This window comes from Fusarium falciforme, chromosome 5 (genome assembly GCF_026873545.1).
Source record: "Fusarium falciforme chromosome 5, complete sequence".
In the NCBI taxonomy this organism is placed as follows: domain Eukaryota; kingdom Fungi; phylum Ascomycota; class Sordariomycetes; order Hypocreales; family Nectriaceae; genus Fusarium; species Fusarium falciforme.
In genome coordinates, this window is record NC_070548.1 from 3711959 (window position 1) to 3733536 (window position 21578).

A 21578-nucleotide genomic window follows, 5' to 3' on the forward strand; every position below is an offset into this window, starting at 1 on the left:
TACCGGTGTCGGTGTATGACAGGGAAGAGGGGGAATAAGCGTGTTTCTTGGCGTAAGATTGGATCCAGCAAGCATCCCAGACACATCGTACCACTGCACGCTGTTGCTGGCGAATCCGCGCTGGTCTCCGTTCTGGGTTCGCTTAGTTCCATTTCTCATCCATCCATGCCTGGACTGCATTTCACTGTTCCGAAAAGCGTATTGCCCGAGCCTGCTGTTGACTGCAGTTCGAGGGAGCTTTTGCAACAGCCTCAAACGTGACTCCAACCTCGTCACATAAAAGTCGGTAGGTGCCAATGGAATGGTCGCTCAGCTTCCTAGTGAAAACCTTGCGAAGAAATTCTTCTTTTCCTGAGATGAATGTCCAAGTGTACGGATCTGTTGGCCGAGGGCTGAGATGAACTGAAGAAGTTGATCCGAGAGAGTTAAGACTGCTAGTAACTAAGAAGTGCGTGGCATAACATATGGACGATTCGGCAGTGAAGTGATTAGCGGAAGGAGATGCGGGAAGGTGTCTGCATCCTCCGCCTGAACCGCTTGTTCTCCGAGAATCAACTAAGCTGGGCCCCAGCAGGCCGTGGGGTTTGTATAGTTCAGCCCCAAGCATATAAGCCGAACGATGCCCAGTCATCTGTTGCTTTGCTGTGCTCCCGGGACAACCTCTTTACCTCTTGACTACCAGCTTCTCTGCAATTCCAACACGGCATCAATGATTCCTGATGCTCGGAAACAAATATGCACGGAATTAACGGAAGCCACAAGCCCTTTCCAAATCTAGGGATGCATGTTTTAGGATGAAATAATCGGTTTCGCACAGTTATTTCCACCTGAATGATATTTAACATCCCCTAATTATTGTACTGCGTCCGTGAAACTATAGCTATCTACTTCTGCTGCGTCTTCAGCCATGATTCCAAAGAAGTAGGAGCCCTCACATGATCCAAGTTTTCTCTTTCCTCCCAATCCCAGGATCCTTTGTTCCCCAAAAGAACAGCAGCCTTTGGTAAATATTCAAACCAAGCAGCCCTGCCTTTTCTTTCGCGATCGCTTGCCAACTCAGCTTCGAGATCTTCCAGACTTCCTCCGTTGACGACATCAACCTTAGTTCCAGTAGCCTTCTCATAGATTGCTGCAAATTCCTCTACTGTATTCTCACCAGAACGGAAGCGGAAGAATCCTCCCTTCCCTTCCTGGACACCCTTGCCGTTTATCAAGATCTCGATGGTCCATGCGGCGATGTCCTCCGTGACGGACCAAGGGTACTTCACAGTGTTACCGTTGCCCCAATAGAACATCTTCCCCTTGCCTTCCGTCAAATCGAAGCCTCCGGGACCGTACGGAGAGTAGATAAGATCGGCGAAGATACCGGTGAAGAAATACACCGGCTTGATAGGACTAGTCAATGCGGCATGTTTCTCGAAGGCGATATGGGCGTCGTAGTTCTCAAAGTCGCCGAATTTGATGTTCGTCCAGTCATTATTCCATGAAGAAACAACGAAGACCTTGATTTGAGCTCGCTCGGCGGCACGCAGAAGGAGGAGGTTGGCGTCTAGGTCGAGGACGGGGGATGACGAGTAGGCAGAGATGACGGCATCGACACCTATCATAGCCTTTTCGATAGCTGGAATGTCGTAGTAGGAGACGCTCTGGACGAAGGACTCGAGTTTATGAAGCAGCTCAGGGCTGAGGCTCTCGGGCTTGCGGCCCAAACCCCTGACATGGAGACCGCGTGCCAGGGCAGCGGAAGCCAGTTGCTGGCCAAGATGGCCCGAGACTCCAACAATTAGAACGAGCATTTCGATTGTGTATTTGAGATGTGAACGGGAGTGATGGGATGCAAAATAAGGAGTGGGACTACTGACTGGACGACAATCATGGCCTTTTTATACGGCCAGGGACTTGATGCGCTTGGGTACCAAGGTCAATCTCGAAGCTATCTATGCTTGAATCATGGCATAGATCAAACACCCCAGCGTTCAAGACCGAATAGATTTGTCATGTTGCAAGTCAACAGTCCCAAAGTACAGAGACTTTCACTAACGAGACTGGTTTAGCTGCAAACATGGTACATGATACATGGTACGAATTTACTCCACTGTAAGCAAGCTGCATTAGCGCGTTCCCCGGGTTAGTAATACGTGACCAGTCGAGATCTTCGACGTGCGCCACTGAGTTCTGGGCAACCTCGCTTCAAATACCACTTCTCAACTCTTCTCAGTCCCCCCCTCGATGCGGTATCGTTCCGTTTCTTTTTTTGCTCAATTTCCTACAGTGCCTTGCAGAGAGTTCCCCTACTGTGCACGATAAGATGAACCCTTCCGAGGATCCCGAATCAATTTCGGACTTCCCAGTCACGGTGCTGGGCCTAATGCCACAACAGCTGGAGGTGACAGGCCCAGGGGATGATTGGACGGGGGTCACGAGTGCCAGAGAGAGAAGGAGGCGACAGAATAGGCTCAATCAGAGGACCCATCGTGAGTCGCAACCCACCCTCCTGATCTCGGGACTTTAACTCGATGTTGAGACGAGCGACAGGCTAATCTTCGCGCAGGTAAAAGAAGAGCCCCTGGCTCCTCTCTCTCCTCAGAAACACATCCGTCTGGGAGGGGGAGTTGCTCATTCTCGCCGGGTGACTTCGAGCTGCCCACGGAGGCGCGGCACCAAAGATGGACCCGAGTATCTGAACATACAAGTAACAGCTTCGCCTGCGGCATCCCCATGCCCCTGTCTTTATCCATGGTCATCCAGCTCAACGCGTTCAACGCACTTGTTTATAATGCATGTCTGCTAGGCATTAAAACAGAAACACTCTGCGACGTGAAGATAATGTCTCCTTTCACTGGCGTCGGTTCCTATACCGTAGATGAGAGATGCCCTTCTACTCTTTACCCGACTTTGGCACAACGGACAATCCATCATCATCCCTGGATAGACCTACTTCCGCTACCTCGCCTGCGGGACAACCTTATCAGGGCATTTCAAATCATCAACGAACGAGAGATAGGTTCCGATATTATGAGCGTTCAGGCTGTTGCCGGCGAGAAGCCAACACTGATTGTCTGGGGCGACCCCTCGAACCCTCGTTGGTGGGAGGCTAGCCCAGCTTTCCTGCTGAAATGGGGTTACTTGTTGAGAGGATGCCAAGAGCTAATCGAGGCCACGAATTATTGGCGTGAGAGGCGTGGAGAGAAGCCTTTCCGCATTGACGTGTCCTAGCAACAGCATGGACGTGAGCGTCTAATTTATACTGCTTTAATCAATTGTTTGATCCATGTTGACCATCACACCGCGCATCCACTACATTGCAGTTTATAATGCCCGATAAATAATCACATGAACTACGCAATCATCTTGGTAACGGAGAAGATCGCCACCAGAGGATTCATGGGACTAGAATCATGTGGCGACAGGAAGCCCTCACAATACATAGGCCTTCTAGAAACTATATTCCTAATTCCTTTACTACCCTACCCTGTGACGGCGTGCGTCGCAGAGGTAGCGCCCGATCCCTGGGGTCTGAGCTCTGTGGAAGTCTAGACATGGCACTAAGACGATGATTAGACCCCAAGAAGCGACCTATTTCCTACAAAAGGTCCCTGGAAAGTGATTCTTCGTTCTGAAACTCGCCAAGCCGGTCGCCCATCAACCAGGATCTTTACAAGAGCATCGTCGTACTTGCCCCACACTGTTACCGACTGGCCTTCGAGAGTCCCAACTCCAAAGTGTATGGCTCGACCATAGGTTCTCACATCTGCGGTCAACTCGCCCGTAATATTGATGCCTTGCGTGGTCAGGGAGTGCTGAGTGATTAAATGGCCGACTTGACTTTGCAACGCCATCGTCACGTTGGCCAGCCCACTAATCGCGTCCATGGGCTCAGGGTAGTGTATCAGAATATCTTCAGTGAACACCGTCGCCAACATGTGCCAATCCTTGTCGTCCATGGCGTACGAGTAGCGTGCCAGAGTATTGCGAATGAGTTCATGATCCGACGGAGGACATCCAAACGGAAAATCCTGTCCGCCAAGAGCCGCCCTTGTATCGACAGGACGGCTCAGATGCGATCGGGTCTCGGCCATGCCACTTCCTGTTCGGTATGGTTAGCCAAAGTTCGCATAAACATAGAGCGAGTAGAGAAATCACCAGAGGCAGTGGAGGCAAAGTCTAAAACAATTTGAGGAAGCAACCAAAAGAAGCGCATCTTGGTAATAAGGATGTAGGATGTGTTTTTGGTTATATCAGAACTATTAGATTATCGTGAGCGATAAATAACAGTCTCAGATGTTGGAGGGGGTATCCTATTGTATTAAATAGTTTGGGTGAGTACTACCACGGTACATCAGATCAGAAACCATGAGATCCTTGCTGAAGCTTTGCAAACAATTAATGGGACTGTAATGAAAGGAACGAATGACGGTAGGCGAGGAATCCGGTTGGTTCAGGGCCTTCCTCTGTTCATCCAGGTTAACTTACAGAATGACACATCCGGAGGCAATTACATGGTTGAGCTCTAATATTTCTTATTTCTAAGCTCGGAGCGGGCCCACTGTAAGCAGACTGCAGTAGCGCGCTCATGCTCATGCATTCCCCGGCGGAAGCAAGAGACATACGATCGTCTGTTCCCCTATCCTCGGCAGCCAAGCACAGTGTGCCAATATTGAGCTGGTCTTTGTTATTAGAGTTGCGTGCTATAGATTAGTTTGCCGATGCCTCTGGTCAGCATCGAGCCTGTTTGTCGCCATGCAGGACGGTGCACAGATGCTTCAGTGTACCTACGTCGTCGTTGGAGATAACGGTTGTCCGGACTCCTCCAATCTCTACTCTTCGACCTTCTTCGGGGACACCCTAGCATTGTCTCGCTCGTCAGCCCAAACCGCTGGGCAGCCGCAAAGGCCAGGCAATGGTACACGGCCGCAGAGCCATGGTCCGCCCCCGAGCTCGCCACCGCGCTGCGAGCCCTGGCGACGGCTGGCCACGTGCCGCTGAATTTATGCTTTTTAATCGACGGGCTCGATGAATATGATAGTAACCATACTAAGCTCTGCGAGTTCTTCGTGACATTGTCGGCTCTCCTCATATCAAGATGTGCCTGTCCAGCCGTCGATGGCCTGTGTTTGAGAGAAGCTTCGGCAGCACTGGCCAGAAGAGTCTGGATATTCACGAGCTAACGCGGGACGACATCCGAAGGTTTGTGAATGACCAGCTACAGGCCCACGAGCGGTGGACTGCCGAGGCGTCGGATGAGTTTAGTTTGGAGAAGGCCGAGCTCGTGGATCGGATCGTGTCCCAGGTCGACGGCGTCTTTCTCTGGGCCTTCTTCGTGACGCGGTCGTTGCCTGAGGACCTCTCCAACGGCGAGTCGATTAGAAGCCTAAATAGGCGTTTCGGCCAACTACCGTCAGATCTGGACCAGCTATTCCGGCACATGCTGGAAAACGTGAACGCGGCTGACCACCCCAAGATGGCGGGTTTCCTACAGGCCGCCATCCACGCGCTGGAGCCTCTCCACGTCGATCTATACTGGCGACTAGAGAAGGAGTTCGAGGGTCATGGTCCCGTATCTCGCGCTCCAGCAGAGCCAGAACTACCCGAGGAAATCACGGCACGCAGAGAGCGGGTCGTTCGCAGCATCAACGAAAAGACAAAGGGACTGCTCAGGCTGGTGAATATTCGGGTCGAGTTTCTGCATAGAACCGTCAAGGACTTTATTTTGACCAAAGACATAGGCGAGTACCTCCGAAGTAAGCTCCCATTGGACTACAATGCCTTTATCTCTATCGCCGCCGCCTATCTCGGCTTTCTCAGAAACACGCGCCTAGACGAATCGCTCGTCACGGGCATCATGAGGCAAGGGTAGGGGCTGAACACTGGGCAGTTCATCGCCCATCTAAACCAGGCTCTCGTGTACGCCTCGGAAGCGCTGAAGCATTCAGACCAGCCCGGCTCTCCAGTACCGGCAGAGGAGCTGCTGGACGAGTACGAGGCCACCGTCGTAGAGATGGTGAGCCTCGGCCACATTACCGTTCAAGGGGTTAATTCTCAAGGTTGCAAGGTGATACAGCTCTTCCGCGAGGAGCTGCTCAGGCACAACGTGACGTCCTATCTCGCCAAGAAGACCCGAGAGGAGCCAGGCTACTTCCACGTGTTCGACGAGTCACCACTGTTTGCCGCACTGATGCCAATGTCCCGCAGCAACGTTGAGAGCCCCGCGCCTGTGCCGGGTCTTCTCCTCCGGTGTGGCGAGGATCCAAACGTGCTGCCGCGACAACGGGGCCCAACATCCGACGCGGCATCGCCATGGGTGCTCTTTGCGCGGAGCACCATGTCTGTCTTTAACATGTTGTCAGGGCCCTGCATGTTCCCTGTCCGTCGGTGGAACGATGCCCTGAGGGACGGCACCTTTGGCTGCCTAATGTCCTACGGTGCGGACCCTAATATGCCTCTCTTGAACCGCCGGGGCGCTCGCACCGTATTCTCGCACTTTCTAGACATTTCACTGTCGAAGCTCCTCGGCGAGGAGTGCTTCAAGGACTACCTTTGGACGCTAGACGTCTTTCTACGAGCGGGCGCGAGCCTTGGTGTACCCACTGACCTCGCAGGCCCGGATGCTGAGGTGGCGCATGGGAACCTCGCAAGGCGGCCAGGAGACTCAGTGCTGGCATTATTTTGTGCCGAGCTGAAAGGTCTTTTGGCGAGATTAGCAGCAGATCCACAGAGGGCCTCGTTTGTCTCGTTTGTCCTAGAGAAGCTTATCCTATATTTGCTCCAGCAGAGAAGAAGACCTGAGAGAGCTGGAGGCGGCGATATCACAGGGCTGTCCGGCCACTGTTGCCGCGCCCCTGTCGCGATTGATCGCTTCTAGCAAGGGGGGCTGCCAGGGACGGCGATCAACCAGGAAGAGGCTCCATAGCGACACTTCTGATGACAGGCTATCTGGTAAGCACCCTGGTGGAAGCAAGGGTAGTAGTATCGTAAGCGGTCTGGTTGGGAACAGAGAGTGTAAGAGACGAGGAAAGCCCTCGGCATGCCGTTAGTCGGGGCTTTCCTCTAAAGTAGAATTGTGATCTCGTGAGCTTTTGTAGCCCAAAGGAGGAATCTAGAGTCACTAGATGGGAAGGTAGCTTATGGAATCAGGAATAGATTCTAAAATGCTAATCGGGTTTATGTATTATTCTATAATGCAATTATATGCGCCTCTCTTTATCGCTATGCCCGGCCATTGTTAAAACAGCAACCCCATTAATATAAACAAGCCCGCTCCAATCATTACATATTCCATGCCAAAAGCCCGTTCTAATGCTTACTGCTGCTGGGTGTACTCGCAGCTGTTGGGGGTGGTAGTCTTGATGGTGCGGGCAGTAAAGCCAAGGCAGCCCTTGTTGCCACCGGGGTTGGCATTGCCAGTATCGACCCAGACGCTCCAGGAGCCACCGGCCTTCTTGCTGTTGGGGCAGGCAATGAAACCGGCGCCGTTGAAGTTCAGGTTGCCGCTCTTGTCGATCTTCCAGCCCTTGCGCTCGGCCTTGCTGGGGATGCCCTGGGCACCGGTAGTGTAGCCCAGAACACCCTGGCCCATGCCGGAGCGGTCGACGTAGAGTTGCTGAGGGGGGTTGTCGGTCTTGTAGAGGTAGAGCTCGTCACCGACGAGGTTGAAGACGGCGTGGTTGTCAGACTTCTTGTCGCATGAGGCGCCCTGCTTGGCGAGGTTCAGGGAGAGGAAGCTCTTGGAAGCCTGGAGAGCGCTGAAGTGAATGGGGCTCGCTGAGCGAAGAGCCATGGCCTCGAATTGGACAGGCTTGCTGGGCGCGGCGGAGACGATGCCGGCGGCGAGGAGGGGGGTGAGGAGGATAGCCTTGATCTGCATGGTGATTGTTGTTGCGGGGTTGAAAGTGGTGTTGAGTTGAAAGTTGTTTGGTGGGATCGATAAGATGAGAGAGGTTGTTTGAGTGGATTGAGCTTGTTGAGAGAAGATGAGAGTGATGAGTGATGAGATGAATGAATTTGTGTCGTCTCCCTGGATTCCTTATATACATGGCGATTGTCTCCATCTCGTATTCCATGGTGGACTTGTTTCATGGAAAGTACCCTAGCTGATGCTATTCCAAGAAACCAGCCTACCCTCGCCTGGCACCTTGCCCCGAGCATGTTTCTTAGGCCGGGTCACACGGCAAGCGGCCAGGCCGGTCGACGCCGATCTAGAACCAGGGTTCCCCGTATTCTCTCGGCGCTAACGGTGCTCAGCCCACGCTAGCACCGGCAGTTCCCAGCCTTTGAGTGCTATTCTTGGTATCACTAACCCTTGTTTGGTGCAGGTCCGTAATTTGAGGGAGATGTGATTGGTTGTGCGGGCGGATGCTGCCGAGGGAGTTGGGTGCTGACATTGGTTGAGTCGGCGAACCAACGCTGAACATGTTGATGGTTCGACGCCATGTAGACACGGAGGAGCTATGGCAGGGTATTTTCCGATAGTTTGGTTGAGGGAGGCTGAGATGGGTTGGTCCCTGAAGACCCTGACCAAGGAATCTGGCACGTTGCATTCCGACCGAGGTTCGTCAGCCACCCATAACGATGGTTCAAACCCTTTCGGACCCGAAATCGCCAACGAGGCTGGCTATTGATGGCTTACAATGTGCCACCGCCAGTCAGATGTGGCGCGTAAGGCTTTGTGTAGTCGGTCCCAAGCGTCAAGCTGAGGTCTGGCTCTGAACTAAAGACACGTTACATGCACCTTCATTGACTATTGTAACGGTTCAATTGTACTTTCGGCAGTTGAGGGAATGGTGAGATCCATCAATTGAGTAAGTGTAGCTAAGAAAATTTGAAGAAATACTGACCAAAGACGAAAGGAAAGCAACACGTGAATGAACCAAGACAAACGAGATAGCTACCCTACAGCATTAAGATGCGGATCCTGCGCGTAGCGACACCAACGCGTCGCGTACCTCAGGAAAATCCAATTCTTCAATACTCTCTTTCCAAAGCCTATCCATGAACCTTTTGCCTTCCTCCGTGTACATAAAAGGATGGTATCTGGTCCAAGTCAGCATAATTAATCGCGTTCAGTTGGAGATTGGGCACTTACGGATGAATTTCCCAATCGCTGATGAGGCTCCCATGACTCTCCTCGCCTCTGGCCACAGCGCCGTCGACATATCTCCATGCTGCATTGTTCACAGTGGTACCCAAGGCCTTTGTCAGTGGCCAGGCCATCGCCCTCATTAGCAAGGGAAGGTTGCGGAAGAAGCTCGTACCCGGCGTGAAGCTCGGATCAACAACATTGACGATGACATCATCGGCCTTTGTCAATTGACTCAACTGCAGGGTAAGCATCAGTACCAATCCCTTGCTGGTGTCGTATCTCTTCTTGGCGATAGAAGAATTCCAGCCTTTCTCATCGCCAAATGCAGAAAGAAGGGGATCGGCATTGCGCTCGGAGAACTCGGCTATCAGAGCCGCACCCGATGCAACAAGCATGAGCCGACCTGGGGAGTCGGATGGTGTCTTTCTTTTAAGAATTGGCAGCAAGAGCAGACCAAGAAGAGCTGTCGATAGGTAGTTGACTTGAAACATCTCCTCATACCCGGTCGATTTGTTAATCTGGAGGTCGACATTCATGATGCCGGCGCTAAGCAGAGCCATGTCCAGACGGGGCAGGGTTGCGCACTTCTTGGCAAAAGCCCTGATAGACTCATAAGAGTCCATATCCAGCTGCCAAACATCGATCCTGGCCTTCGGGTAGAGCTTTCGCAGTGAAGCTGCAGCCTCTTCTCCTTTCTCGGGAGTTCGAACAGCGAGGATGAGGTGGGAAAGGTGGAGCGACAACAGAATCCGGCCACATTCTAAACCGATGCCGCCATTGCCACCTGTTATGACGGCTGTTTTCCCGGCAACGGTGTTGTTTTCGAGGTTTGGCTTCGGATTGGGTCGTATCTGGTGTTTGACAAAGATCTTGGCGAATGTGTAGGGTTCTGGCGTTAGAGACAGGGAACCTCCAGGAGCCGCCATGGTTGATTCGGTTGCGTATGAATGAGATTGAGGCTAGAATTGTTTGAGCTAAGTCTACCTCTATCAAGTCTCATCATATAATTTATACTATACCATTCAATATTCTGATTTATAATGCCTACCTTTTCGCTCTTCTGAATAAGTTGGTTGGTATGGATCACGAACCACCGAGACCGACCCCGACTTATCCCAAAAAGGAAAACAATGTGGTCGTCCCACTTTATTCTCACCCCAGCTTCATTTGTCAGATTGAACTTGGCCTCACGCCTGAGCATTAAAGCAGGATCCTTGCCTCTCCTCTTTCTCTTTCAGCCTTTACCGACCAGATTGATACCCCAAAGCAGACATCACCATGCCACAGCAACTCGCCTTTGTCATGACCGACGGTTCCGGAAGAATCGGATCCCCCGAGCGACAGTTGATACGACGCCATTGCATGCGCCAGAAGAATAAGCAGCCTGGGTCCCGGAGATCTAAGCGCGAAGCTGCTCGAGTAGCTTCTCAACTGTCACACGAATCTAGACCAGAAGACCAAGAGATAAATAATTCCTCCGACCGTCTGTCCGTTCGGAATCGAGTTGCGCCGTCCCCCGCCTGGCTTGAGAAGGCAGAGCAAACACGACTCTTCGTGAAGCGATGCATACTACCACCGCCCTCTGACTGGGCACTATTTCACTTCCCAGAAGGACTAGACAATTCTGCCCAGAAGTTAATGCACCAATGTGCGTGGTGGAGCCTCAATGATGAAGAAAAGACGATGCTGATCAAATCGCAGACTTTATTCATAATCCAATCAGAGACGCCCTCTACCCATTCAAGCACTTTGGCATTCACATTGACTTTAACGAGGACCCTTTTATGTGTTTTCGACTACTCTGCTCTGAGCCACTCTGCTTTAGAGCCATCCTGTTATTAACATCGGCTTCCAACGACTTGGTGTCGAGACAGCCGTTATCTAGAACAACATACCGACATCTCCGGCGTGTTCTACCTCTTCTGAACCTCCGGCTATCAGAAGAGGATGCGTATAAGAACGATATAGCGATCTATGTCGTTAGTATCCTGGCTTCGATTGCAGTTCTATTTGGAGACTACAACGCGGCTCAAACACACGCGATGGGCCTATCCCGGATTCTCCGGCTCCGAGGCAGTTCAGAAGCAGTAAACGAAAATCCCGTGATACAATTCTCGATGGATAGGTAAAATTTCTTAGTGCGAATACTCTTAAACATCTTCTAATATGGGTATAGGTTAAACTTTTCCAGTTCGCTCGTCACAGAACTGTGGACGCCCATCTATGGCGGTGTTGTATGGGAGCCACCCAGATTTCCCGCTGAAGTGATGAATATTCATAAATCGCACAACATGCTGTGTATAGATGGACTAGTCGATCCAAATCTGGCTGCCGTATTCACTCACCTTCAACACACCGCAATCCTCCTGAATATGCACCATCACAGCAAGACGCCCGTCAATGGAGCTTTAATCCGGCAATGCCTAGGATTCGTGCATTCTAGTATCATTGATCTCGAGTCTCGTCTTGTAGACAACATATCCAAGTGCCTTCATATTGGGATGACGGCCTTTCTCGCAACAACCTTTCGTCTTCCGGGTTCGCATGAGCATTATTACTGCAAGAGTCTGGCCAAGAAGATGCAGGCGTCATACAATGCTGCTAGGCCCTTACTCCAGGACCAGCACTTAATCTTAGACATCTGGTTGATGCTAATGGGGCAAATTTGCGTTGGGTCAGGAGTTCGGTACCAAGGCGGGAGTTGGAGTCTGTCAGAACTTTCCCAGTCGGGCTGGGATGAGACGCGGAGACAGCTGAAGAGAGTCATGTGGATTGACACGTTCCACGATGACATAGGGAGGAAGGCCTTTGAAACACTCACCCACTCCGGATGAATGAGAAGTCTCCCACGTCAAGTTGTAGCTCTGCTTTCTGCCAAAGGTACACGGGTATCTAGCCCAAACCAAGACACATGGCCCAGCGGAGAGAAACAGGCAACGATCTCAAGAATTGTGACTATTGATTTCCTCGTGTTATGCATCAATACTCAAGATAGGAACTCTGACCGAGTCACGACGCATTGCACGAGCTCTTCAAACCTGATAAACAGCTGCTGCAGGAGGCCCCAAAGATCCCCAATGTCTTCATGCACCTCTGATGAATGCCAATCTCAAGGTAGGTCAACTGCCCCGAAGACTGACCGGCGTTGGCCATATTCTGAGGCATTGATTGCTGTAAGTCTTTATACTTAGCAATAAACCCACCTTGGGGCCGGGCCTCAAAGAGCGCTCTCATAGCGATGCACCCCGACGCCCATTCTAGACTAATGTTAAGCCCGACCGCAATGACTTGGGCGAAGAATATCAGAATAATGTTGCTTTATGAAACACGTGGAGCGTGGCATTAATCAGGATGATTAAAGTGAAGATATAGACGGTTAGTGAACGCTCGAAGAGGGTCCCTAGGTTGGTGGTGCTGATGTGGACGATCTGTTTGGAAGTCTCTTGAGATGTTGAAGAAAAGAGGGCCAAGTGCTTTGTCCTTCATTTTAAGGCTCGTGATAACTAATAAGAAAGAGTAGAAGATAGGAATAGCCGCACTGCCGCTGACCAATCTGCCTGGCTAAGCTTGATAACAACATTGTAACCCATCAATGGGTCGATTCGAGTTCATGACTCGGTCCTAGTGGTCCACTGCTAAACCCCTCTCCGTCAGGGGTACAGTCTCCATGATGATGGCAACAAGCGCGCGGGAAATCGGGGTTTAGATTAGTCTAGCTGTGTAAAGTCGCCGAGCGGCCCCACGTTGGTCTGGATGTTCAAGCTTTTGAGGCATGGGATCTCGTCGTATTCGACTGAGGCTTTTTCCATTATGTGACGATAATACTTCTCCTGCAGCGATCTAGATGGTCTCGCCGTCTTTGTGGGTGCTGTCGTATTCCCTGACCGCCTGGTTCAGGTTGAACGGGAATATCAGGGGACCGAAAGACCGATCCGGCTCCCGGGACTTGACCCTCAGAATTCTGCTTTTGGATTGTTCGGCATTAAAAGTGGCTGAATTGTTGGTGCTATCAGCTATCTTCCCCTCTGCTAGTACCGCATCTTGTGCCATGTGTCGTGGCGGTGAATGGTCCCTGATTGATAATTCTCCCGACGCGCGCGGCAATTACAAAATCGGCAAGCCCGGAGCCTCGGACTGAATCGCGTCTCCAGCCCCGTCGATGAATTGGACACGATTGAATTGATTGAATTAAATATGAGTCGAGTTTCTCACGAAATAGTCACTCATTCTAAACAAACAGTTCAATTCAATCTTCATCTCTCACTTTCCAGTTACAATCACAACCATGTCTCCCTCCATCACCGCCGATCAGTTCCTCGCTGCTGCCAAGCACCGACGAACCGTTTACGGGCTTAAGGACACTTCTCCTGTTTCCGACGACCGTATTGAGAAGATCATTTCTGAGGTCCTCTCTTTCTCTCCCTCCTCCTACAACACTCAGCCCGGTCGCATCACCCTCGTCCTCGGTGAGAAGCACAAGCAGCTTTGGGATGTAGTTATCGAGACCGCCGAGCCTATCCTCAAGGGGGCTGGCCCTGGTGTTTGGGAAGCCATGGGCCCCCGCTTCCAGGGTTTCAAGAACTCTTACGGTTCCGTATGTCTTTTCATCAGCCCGACTTCGTGACTGCATGCTAACAATGCAATAGGTCCTGTTCTGGGACAGCGGAGAGGCAATCAAGAGCTCCCAAGAGACCCACCAGGCCGCCGCCCACATGTTCCCCCAATTCGCCGACCACGCCAGCGGTATGGCCCAGATCCTCGTCTGGACCGCCCTCGAGCTCGAGGGCTTCGGCGCCAACCTTCAGCACATGGGTGCCATCCCCCCTGTCGAGGCTGCCCTCAAGAAGTTCCTCGAGGTTCCCGACGACTACAGCCTCAAGGCTAACCTGAACTTTGGCGAGCTGGCTCAGCCTCATCCCGAGGTTCCTGGGAAGTTGCCTCTTAGCGAGACTCTTAAGATTATCAAGTAAATTAGAGAAGCGTCTGGTATTTAAAGTAGACCTAGATACAATTAGAAAGCATTCACAGTCCTACTATTGGTATGGCCACCCAGCAAAATCATTTGTTGAGTGATGCCAGGTATCTGTTTGTAGCATAGTCAACCATATCAACCCCTTGTGCCTGAGTCTACGTCCCGAGACCCCTGCTGACTCGGCCCTCCTCAAGTCGTAGGGGGGGAAAGCCGAAGTGACTAGAGCAATTGGCCCATTTTCACTTCCACTCTTATTCGCCAATTCCGCCATCAACTCCGCATGCCCACATTTGGGGTTGAGCCAAGAAAGTGGAGAACAGCATCCCGAGCCCTGCTCGGCTCGGATGCCGAAGCCGTCAATGGTGGACACCTTTGATTCTTTAAAACTCTCCCTTGACAGATTGGGGATATCGCCATCGGAGCCAGAAAATGTTTGACGGATTGATCCGGAGAGTAATCGTCTCCCAAGTGGTCATTGCACGAGTGAAATACTGACTGATGTTCGGGAGAAATCGGCATGTCTTGGTCCAGGGACTGTCATGCCAGGAATACCCTCGGGATTAGCAGTAACCTAAACAGCCAATGTGGTTGTTCAGGTACGAGCCCCGCAGAACTTTTCGAGAAGCTTAGGGTTGGCTTCGATTTCTCCGATAGTAGGAAAAAAACATAAGGGATCATGCACCAGCTTTCAACGAATAGGCAGCGGCTTATTCCCAACCACAGTTCTTAAGAGCTTGTCTACATTCTACATGCAGGGTTTCACTTGGTTGAGAAAATGCTCAGTCTGCCCGAGAGTAAGAGACGGATCTCTTCATAGTCCTAGTACGCGCTTGATCAAGGAATATGAAAGGCCATTTCCTCTCGTCTATACGCAATAACAACTTGTAATCATGACACTCGGTTTTCAAGAAGACGACATACTACATGCTACCGCCGGCTAACATGCCCATATTGAGTTAGCTTCATCAAGTCCCCATGGTCTCGAACTAGGCGGGGAGCTTGTCGAATGGCACTTACATGGCATGCGGCTTGAGGATCCGAGGGGATGCGAAAAACTCTGCTGATGTTCGGGTTTCCAGAGCTGAATTCTCTCCATCAGGGGTCTACGTAATAGCAGAGTGTCTGGTTGGCTGAAGGTACAACGTTCTAACTGGAGACCGCGGGGGAAACCCACCAAGGGTGAAGCAGCTGGGACAACGGATCAGTATGAATGGGATCAGGAGGAGACTTTGGGGGTAGCTAGGAGATCTAGACAGAGATTTAAGTCTTGGCTTCTCAGAAAAGTATCGGGGATGCCTCCCTTACTGCCAAAATGAACTCCATGTGATGCGCAACAACTACCAGGCATACAGACACACATGGGATCACTATCCCCGCACGAACCATGGGGCAAATGAATGACTCATGCCCTCACTTTGCACATGGAAACACCCCCGGGTAGAGAATCTGGGGGCCGTGGAGGTGACGGGAATCCTCCAGAATGGAGACTCCTTTCCCCAAGATTTGTCTCCCCACCCCCGGAGACCCCGTATCCCCCACCAGATGGGCCATAGCTTAAAATGTGGTTGCCAAGAGATATAAGGCAAGCAGTCTCTCCGGAATTCTCGACTTTCTTTTGCGTCTATACTCGCTCTCATTCCCTACTCTCTTCGTCTACCTTTCTCCTGGCTTCAAGGCCGACATCATGTCCAAGACACAGGATTCCATCCCTGGCTCCGTTACCTCTCGGGTGTCAATCGAAAAAATCCAAGATGCACCTCAGTGCTTTGAGACTAAGCCAGAGATTGATGGAAGCCATGATTACATCCAGACCGGCAACACGGATGGTCTCCAGCGCAGTCTGACAAACCGAAAGGTCCAACTGTCTGCCATCGGTGCCTCCATCGGTACTGCTCTTTTCATGAGCATCGGTGGAGTCCTCATCAAAGCCGGTCCTGCGAGCCTGTTGCTGGCATTTGTTACCTACAACATATTTTTGGCTATGCTGAATAACTGCATTGCTGAGATGGTTGTTTATATGCCCGTCAGCGGTGGCTTTATTCGCATGGCTGGCAAGTGGGTTGATGATGCTCTTGGCTTTATGGTTGGATGGAATTTCTTCCTGTATCAGGTGGTTATCATCCCTTTTGAGATTACTGCCTTGAGCTTGGTGCTGTCTTACTGGAGTGATAATATTCCTGTTGCGGCAATCTGCGGCGGCTGCATCGTGCTCTATGGGTAAGTCTCTTCACACTGATGGATATTGTGGACTTTCCGTTGCTAACTATCAGCTTTATCTAGTCTCCTCAACGCCTTCACGGTCAAAGTCTACGGCGAATCCGAATTCTGGCTCTCCGGCGGCAAAGTCGTCCTCCTCTTCATCCTCCTTTTCTTCACCTTTATCACAATGGTCGGCGGGAACCCTCAACACGACGTATATGGTTTTCGCTACTGGAAGAACCCTGGCGCCTTTGCGGAGTTCTCGTCAACTGGTATGCTTGGCCAGTTTGAGGGCTTCTTGGCTGCTCTTTGGGCTGCATCGTTCACCTGTGTTGGACCTGAGTTTGTCTCGATTGTCGCGGCTGAGGCTAAACATCCTCGAATTTATATCAAGACGGCCTACAAGATTGTATACTTGCGTATCTTGGTCTTTTACATCGGTTCAGCTATTGCTGTTGGTATTCTCGTTCCCTTCAACGAGCCTACCATGACGGCCATCTTCAATGGCGAGACTGGGCATAGTGGCAGTGCGGCCGCTTCTCCATACATCATTGCTATGGGTAACCTAGGCATTGGTGTTTTGCCTCACATTATTACGGCACTCATCTCAACCACCATCTTTGCCGCGGGCAATAGTGTCACTTACTACGGCATCCGATCTCTCTACGGACTATCCATCGAGGGCCGCGCGCCCAAGTTCCTCCGAAAGACCACCAAGCAGGGCGTTCCCATCTACTGTGTCGCCGTAGTCATGGTGTTCCCCTTCTTGTCCTTCCTCCAGATGTCCAGCGGTTCCGCCCAGGTCCTAACTTGGCTCATCAATTTGGCTACGGGATGCACCATTGTCGACTACATCGTCATCGCCATCACCTACATCTGCTTCCACCGTGCCACCGTCGTGCAAAAGTTTGACCGCAAGAGCCTTCCCTACCGTGGTTGGTTCCAGCCGTACTCTGCTTGGCTGGCGCTGGTCTGGGAGATTCTTATCATCACCTTTTACGGATACAAGAGTTTCTCTCCCTGGGACGTCGGTTCCTTCTTTACCTACTATGCCATGGTTATCCTGATGCCAATTCTATTCTTTGGATGGAAGTACGTCAAGGGCACCAAGTGGCTCAAGCCAGAGGAGGTCGATCTTGTTTGGGATGCTCCCTATATCACCGCTTACGAAGAGGCCACCCCTGATCGTCCCGTCGGATTCTTTAGGGACTGTTGGCAATCTCTTCCGTTTAATAAGCCTAAGAACAAGACCGAGGAGGCGATCACTTGTTAGATCACGTGTAAATACCGAGCCGAGGATGTGCTGCATCCGGAAAGTGGGTAACGAGAGATGATGTGCTGTCATACCGAGGCTTTGACGCTGAGAAGAGATATCATCGAAGAGGCTAGAGATAAGCCAACCCGATAGTTAGCTTGATTTGGGGAAGGATATATGAAGAATCGGCTTTCAATTGACATATCCTTTCATAGCCTCGTCCAACACTTTGTGACAAATTTCACGATGCACATCATTCGACGTTCGCGAAACAAAGGGCATCACAAGACGGTTGGCCTCGATGGTCACCTCCTCATACAGCTCCCACTCCTCCCCCAGCGTCCGTTCCGTACTAGGAGTGTTTCCAGGCTCAATTGGAGATGCCGCCGATGAATCTTGGCGCGGACGGACTACCCACTCAGCCCAGACCACAATGCCCGCGGTAGCGTTGGCACGCGATCGGATGCCATGCGGGGTGCACTGAAAGACGGTCGGCCACCTCGTTTCCTTTCGTAGACCGGGGGCCAGCGTGATGACTTCGTGGATCTCAAACGTGCGGAGGGTGTTGTCTGGAGGACCGAAGAAGGGGTCACTGGTGATGCCGTCGATATCTGTGGGTTTCTCCGCGAAGTCGGCGATTACAGGATTGCTCTGGAGGGTGGGTGTGTATGTCTGGATGAAATTGAGGACAATCTCGGGTGGCAGGGTGTTTGGGATGGGGATGGAGATGAAGAAGCGATACTGTGACCGCATTGCAAGCCTGAGATGTTCTTGTCAGTGTCTCACTAGTCAATCGCGTGTAGCCATCCACAGTACCTGAGTCAGAGTGCTTCACTGGTAGCGCGTGCGTTGTTTTGGCAGCTTTGTGAGGTGCTGCTACGGCCACTGCCGATCACGAGGGGCAAGTGACGTCAATGGGCGGAATGAAGCTCATCAGCAGAGTCGTTGTATCTTGGGTCTGAGAGACGCGCTGCATGCGCGTACGATGCAGCCTTATGAATCGTGGGCACAGTCAGAAGTCTAATCCCATCCCGAGACCAAGAGGTGGGGGTGGGAGCTACGGAGGCTTCCTCAAGGCCGAGTCGCTTAGTCGAACAAGCGGGTATATATGCTTAACGCGGCGTTACTAGGTACAAAGATACCTAAGTTAGGGTAATGATTTTCATTGATTGATTAGATATTTCTCCTCTCCCCCTCACGCCACAAATACGAGTAGCGTCATGCTGAATACGGCCACGACCCATGTAGCCACGCTTGAGAGCTCAGTCAATGATATGGCGGAGCTTGTTGATCCTCCTGAACTTCCTGACGGCCTTGGTGTTGCGTAAACCCTTGCAAAGAGGACGTCGCCGTCTTGCCTTCCCGTGATGCGCGTGCTGTTCTCGCTCACAATCTCGCCCTTGAATTCGATGCTGATGTCCAGATCCATCGTCCAGACCACATCGTAGTCCTCGTACGTGAGCATCTCTCTGAAGTAAGACCGCTCGAAAACCTCAGACATAACAAAGGTGAGGTCCTCGTTTCTTCCGCAGATGGCCTGTCGGTCGCTTATGTACGGGTAAGCCGATTTGATGGTGTGCTTCAGCGAAAAGGTCATTGAATTTGCCCCGATGTCCTTCATATCGGCCTTGGCGCCTTTGCTAAGCCAGAAAGTTGGAGTCGTGGTGTTGAGGTAATCGTTGCCCTTGGGGATCCTACTGGGTGGAAGGGGTTTGAATAGGGCTCCGGAGCCAGTGGTCTGGTTGTATGCGCAGACATCGCTGAGGGTGAAGTACTGGCTGAAGCGAACGTCGTAACGGTCGTTGTAAGGAACATACGCGTTGTCGGGGATAGGAGGGACATTGGTGTATTCTGCGGAAGCTGAGAACTTGTCGTCGTCCCAGTCGGTAATCTTGGTGTCCCAATAGACGCGTGTGGTCTGTTGCTCGTCTGTGGAATCCGAGTTTCGATAAAGGGCATCTGAGCCATCAAAGGCGAAGGAGCCGCCATACGAGGTTTTGGATAGAATAAAGTCGCTTGACCTGATCTGAACCCATCGCTGATAAACGTCGAGGTAAGGACCCCGCGATTGGTTGGTTTGGTCCGCAGGTTGGAATCCGTATAGGTTCCAGTGGAAAGGGTTGACATCGGAGCTGTTTCCTCTGGGCGCCGCCACGAACAGAGCCGGATAGGTATACTTCTTCTCGTCGTCGTCGTTGTTGCCGCAGCCATTGGCTCCTTTGAGCTCCCACACTGTGCTGTCCTTGATGCGATGTCGAACGGTGATAGTGCCGTTGTAGTAGATACCTGGGAGACCGAAGAGCATCTCTCGCTCCTGGAGCTGTTGACAGCCGCACTCTCCCAAACCGCAAGTGAACTTGTCGCTCAAGCCGTTAGGATAGCTGGAGGTTCCGTAGGGGTAGCCAGAGCTTCCACCACCCGACGATCCTCCAGAGCTACCGCCATCAGAACTTCCACCTCCACTGCTGCCTCCGCTGCTCCCCCCACTGCTTCCTCCATCACTAGAGTCGCCTCCTCCTCGTCTAGCCGCAGCCAAGTCAAAGAAGTGCGAAGACAACAGACAAAGAACCGAAGCAGACAGATCAACGCGCATCTTGACTGAAAATGATGTCGAGGGTGAGGTAAATAACTCACGTGGGCACGTCTAACCATTTAATATGCGTGTCGACTCATTCTGTGAGGCGGTGCACTAACACAGCAGATCCCTGCCGTGCTTATTTTCAGCTCTCGACAGGGATTCAGATCCTAATATAAGCTTGTCCATTCCGGCCTCTCATATCGTCTGGATCGTCGGAATGCCAAGAAATGGCGGTTTCACGGGACCTTTAGCTCATGAAAATCTTACCCGACAATCAATCAATAGTCGCCCGATTGATATGGCCATCTGGTGGCTTTGACTTGGGATGCAGGTGGCAAATGGCGTTTTTTGTCTGCATGGGTCCGTTTTTCGTATTAATTATTGTAAAAGAATATGTATGTCATCTGATAAATAAATATGAGCAGGGAAGTTGACGATACGTGCAGGAAATTTACGAAACGTGCATAACGGAAAGGTCGTGGCCCAGCCCCATGCAACCTTTTCAGCCTTACCATAGCATGGATGGGGAATAGGCGGAAAGCTGCTGACGCCTATATACATTAGATTCTTTATCATGTTTAATGCAATAGGGTGAGGCGATATTCCGTAGATGCAACTCACTTTGCAAGAAGCTGTAGTCTAACGATTCAGGACGATGATACTTCAGCCCTGCAATACTTCAGGCCGAGGGTTACAACAACACCTTCAGCACCCCTGACAGAGCTCGAATACCCTAAAAGAGAATGCTCTATCATAATTTACCGCTCATCTCAAAATGAAGGAACTGTGGATGCATGCCATGGTCGTATCATCATGATTCATAACCCATGCAGGCTGGACGCCCCCAAAACAGGAAGAAATGGCAAAAAGAATGAATTGCCGTCAGCAAGACTCGAACTTGCGTTTTCAGTGCTTCAAGAGAGCCACAAACTGATGTACTAACCCCTATACGATGACGGCGCATCTGGTGTTTGTTGAAGGGAGACGCTGTATTAGACACTATAACCTCTATCCGTGAGATTACCCGGGGAAAATAACCTCCGGTCTTCTCACAACTGAGTTTTCCATGTGATATCTCTCTTTCTAAAGATTATAGCTAGTCTAAAGGCCGGTCGTCCTCCGCGCCCAACGGGGCAAGCCGTAATCGAAAACCAGTTCACCTCCTAACAGCAAACGCAGGTTTGATCTCGAGGTCAGCAAAATCGCGGAGATGTTTTGAAAGATACTTCTTGTTCTCCTCTAAAATCCTGTAAAGCCCTTCATCTGTAATAAAGTCGCCTTCTCCCATCTCAAAACGTAGCTTCTCGCGATTCCAGATCACGGATCTCCCTCGACTGCTGTCAACTTTCCACCCCTCAGAGTCTCGTTGTTCTCCGACAATAATATACAGGTGGGATGCATAGGTTTCCAGGGAGGGGGTATGGGGCTCCACGTCGTCCTTTCGAAAAGCCATCTCAGATATCGCAACTCTTTTAGGTCTTACGGTTATCATAAC

At 51.3% G+C, this 21578-nt stretch overlaps 7 protein-coding genes across 7 annotated transcripts; 3 read left to right on the forward strand and 4 right to left on the reverse strand.

Moving 5' to 3' along the window:
• Positions 1-884: 884 nt before the first annotated feature.
• On the reverse strand, positions 885-1796 carry NCS54_00738200 (NmrA domain-containing protein; the record flags this gene model as incomplete). The annotated part of the gene is made up of 1 exon (XM_053152813.1): positions 885-1796. One exon carries the CDS (start codon positions 1794-1796, stop codon positions 885-887), a length of 912 nt encoding a protein of 303 aa, XP_053008788.1.
• A 5504-nt stretch (positions 1797-7300) lies between these two features.
• Positions 7301-7981, reverse strand: NCS54_00738300 (Hypothetical protein; the record flags this gene model as incomplete). The annotated part of the gene is made up of 1 exon (XM_053152814.1): positions 7301-7981. Exon 1 carries the CDS (start codon positions 7862-7864, stop codon positions 7301-7303), a length of 564 nt encoding a protein of 187 aa, XP_053008789.1. The 5' UTR covers positions 7865-7981.
• A 916-nt stretch (positions 7982-8897) lies between these two features.
• On the reverse strand, positions 8898-10101 carry NCS54_00738400 (Hypothetical protein; the record flags this gene model as incomplete). Its single annotated transcript, XM_053152815.1, has 3 exons — positions 8898-9030; positions 9083-10038; positions 10099-10101. The coding sequence occupies 3 exons, from the start codon at positions 10099-10101 to the stop codon at positions 8898-8900; spliced, it is 1092 nt and encodes a 363-aa protein (XP_053008790.1).
• Positions 10102-10357: 256 nt separating this feature from the next.
• NCS54_00738500 (Hypothetical protein) lies at positions 10358-11913 on the forward strand (the record flags this gene model as incomplete). Its single annotated transcript, XM_053152816.1, has 3 exons — positions 10358-10727; positions 10781-11204; positions 11256-11913. The coding sequence occupies 3 exons, from the start codon at positions 10358-10360 to the stop codon at positions 11911-11913; spliced, it is 1452 nt and encodes a 483-aa protein (XP_053008791.1).
• A 1451-nt stretch (positions 11914-13364) lies between these two features.
• NCS54_00738600 (Nitroreductase domain-containing protein) lies at positions 13365-14049 on the forward strand (the record flags this gene model as incomplete). Its single annotated transcript, XM_053152817.1, has 2 exons — positions 13365-13673; positions 13726-14049. The coding sequence occupies 2 exons, from the start codon at positions 13365-13367 to the stop codon at positions 14047-14049; spliced, it is 633 nt and encodes a 210-aa protein (XP_053008792.1).
• A 1686-nt stretch (positions 14050-15735) lies between these two features.
• Positions 15736-17523, forward strand: NCS54_00738700 (AA-permease domain-containing protein; the record flags this gene model as incomplete). The annotated part of the gene is made up of 2 exons (XM_053152818.1): positions 15736-16268; positions 16332-17523. The coding sequence occupies 2 exons, from the start codon at positions 15736-15738 to the stop codon at positions 17521-17523; spliced, it is 1725 nt and encodes a 574-aa protein (XP_053008793.1).
• Positions 17524-17697: 174 nt separating this feature from the next.
• Positions 17698-18258, reverse strand: NCS54_00738800 (Hypothetical protein; the record flags this gene model as incomplete). Its single annotated transcript, XM_053152819.1, has 1 exon — positions 17698-18258. One exon carries the CDS (start codon positions 18256-18258, stop codon positions 17698-17700), a length of 561 nt encoding a protein of 186 aa, XP_053008794.1.
• Between the last annotated feature and the right edge of the window lie 3320 nt (positions 18259-21578).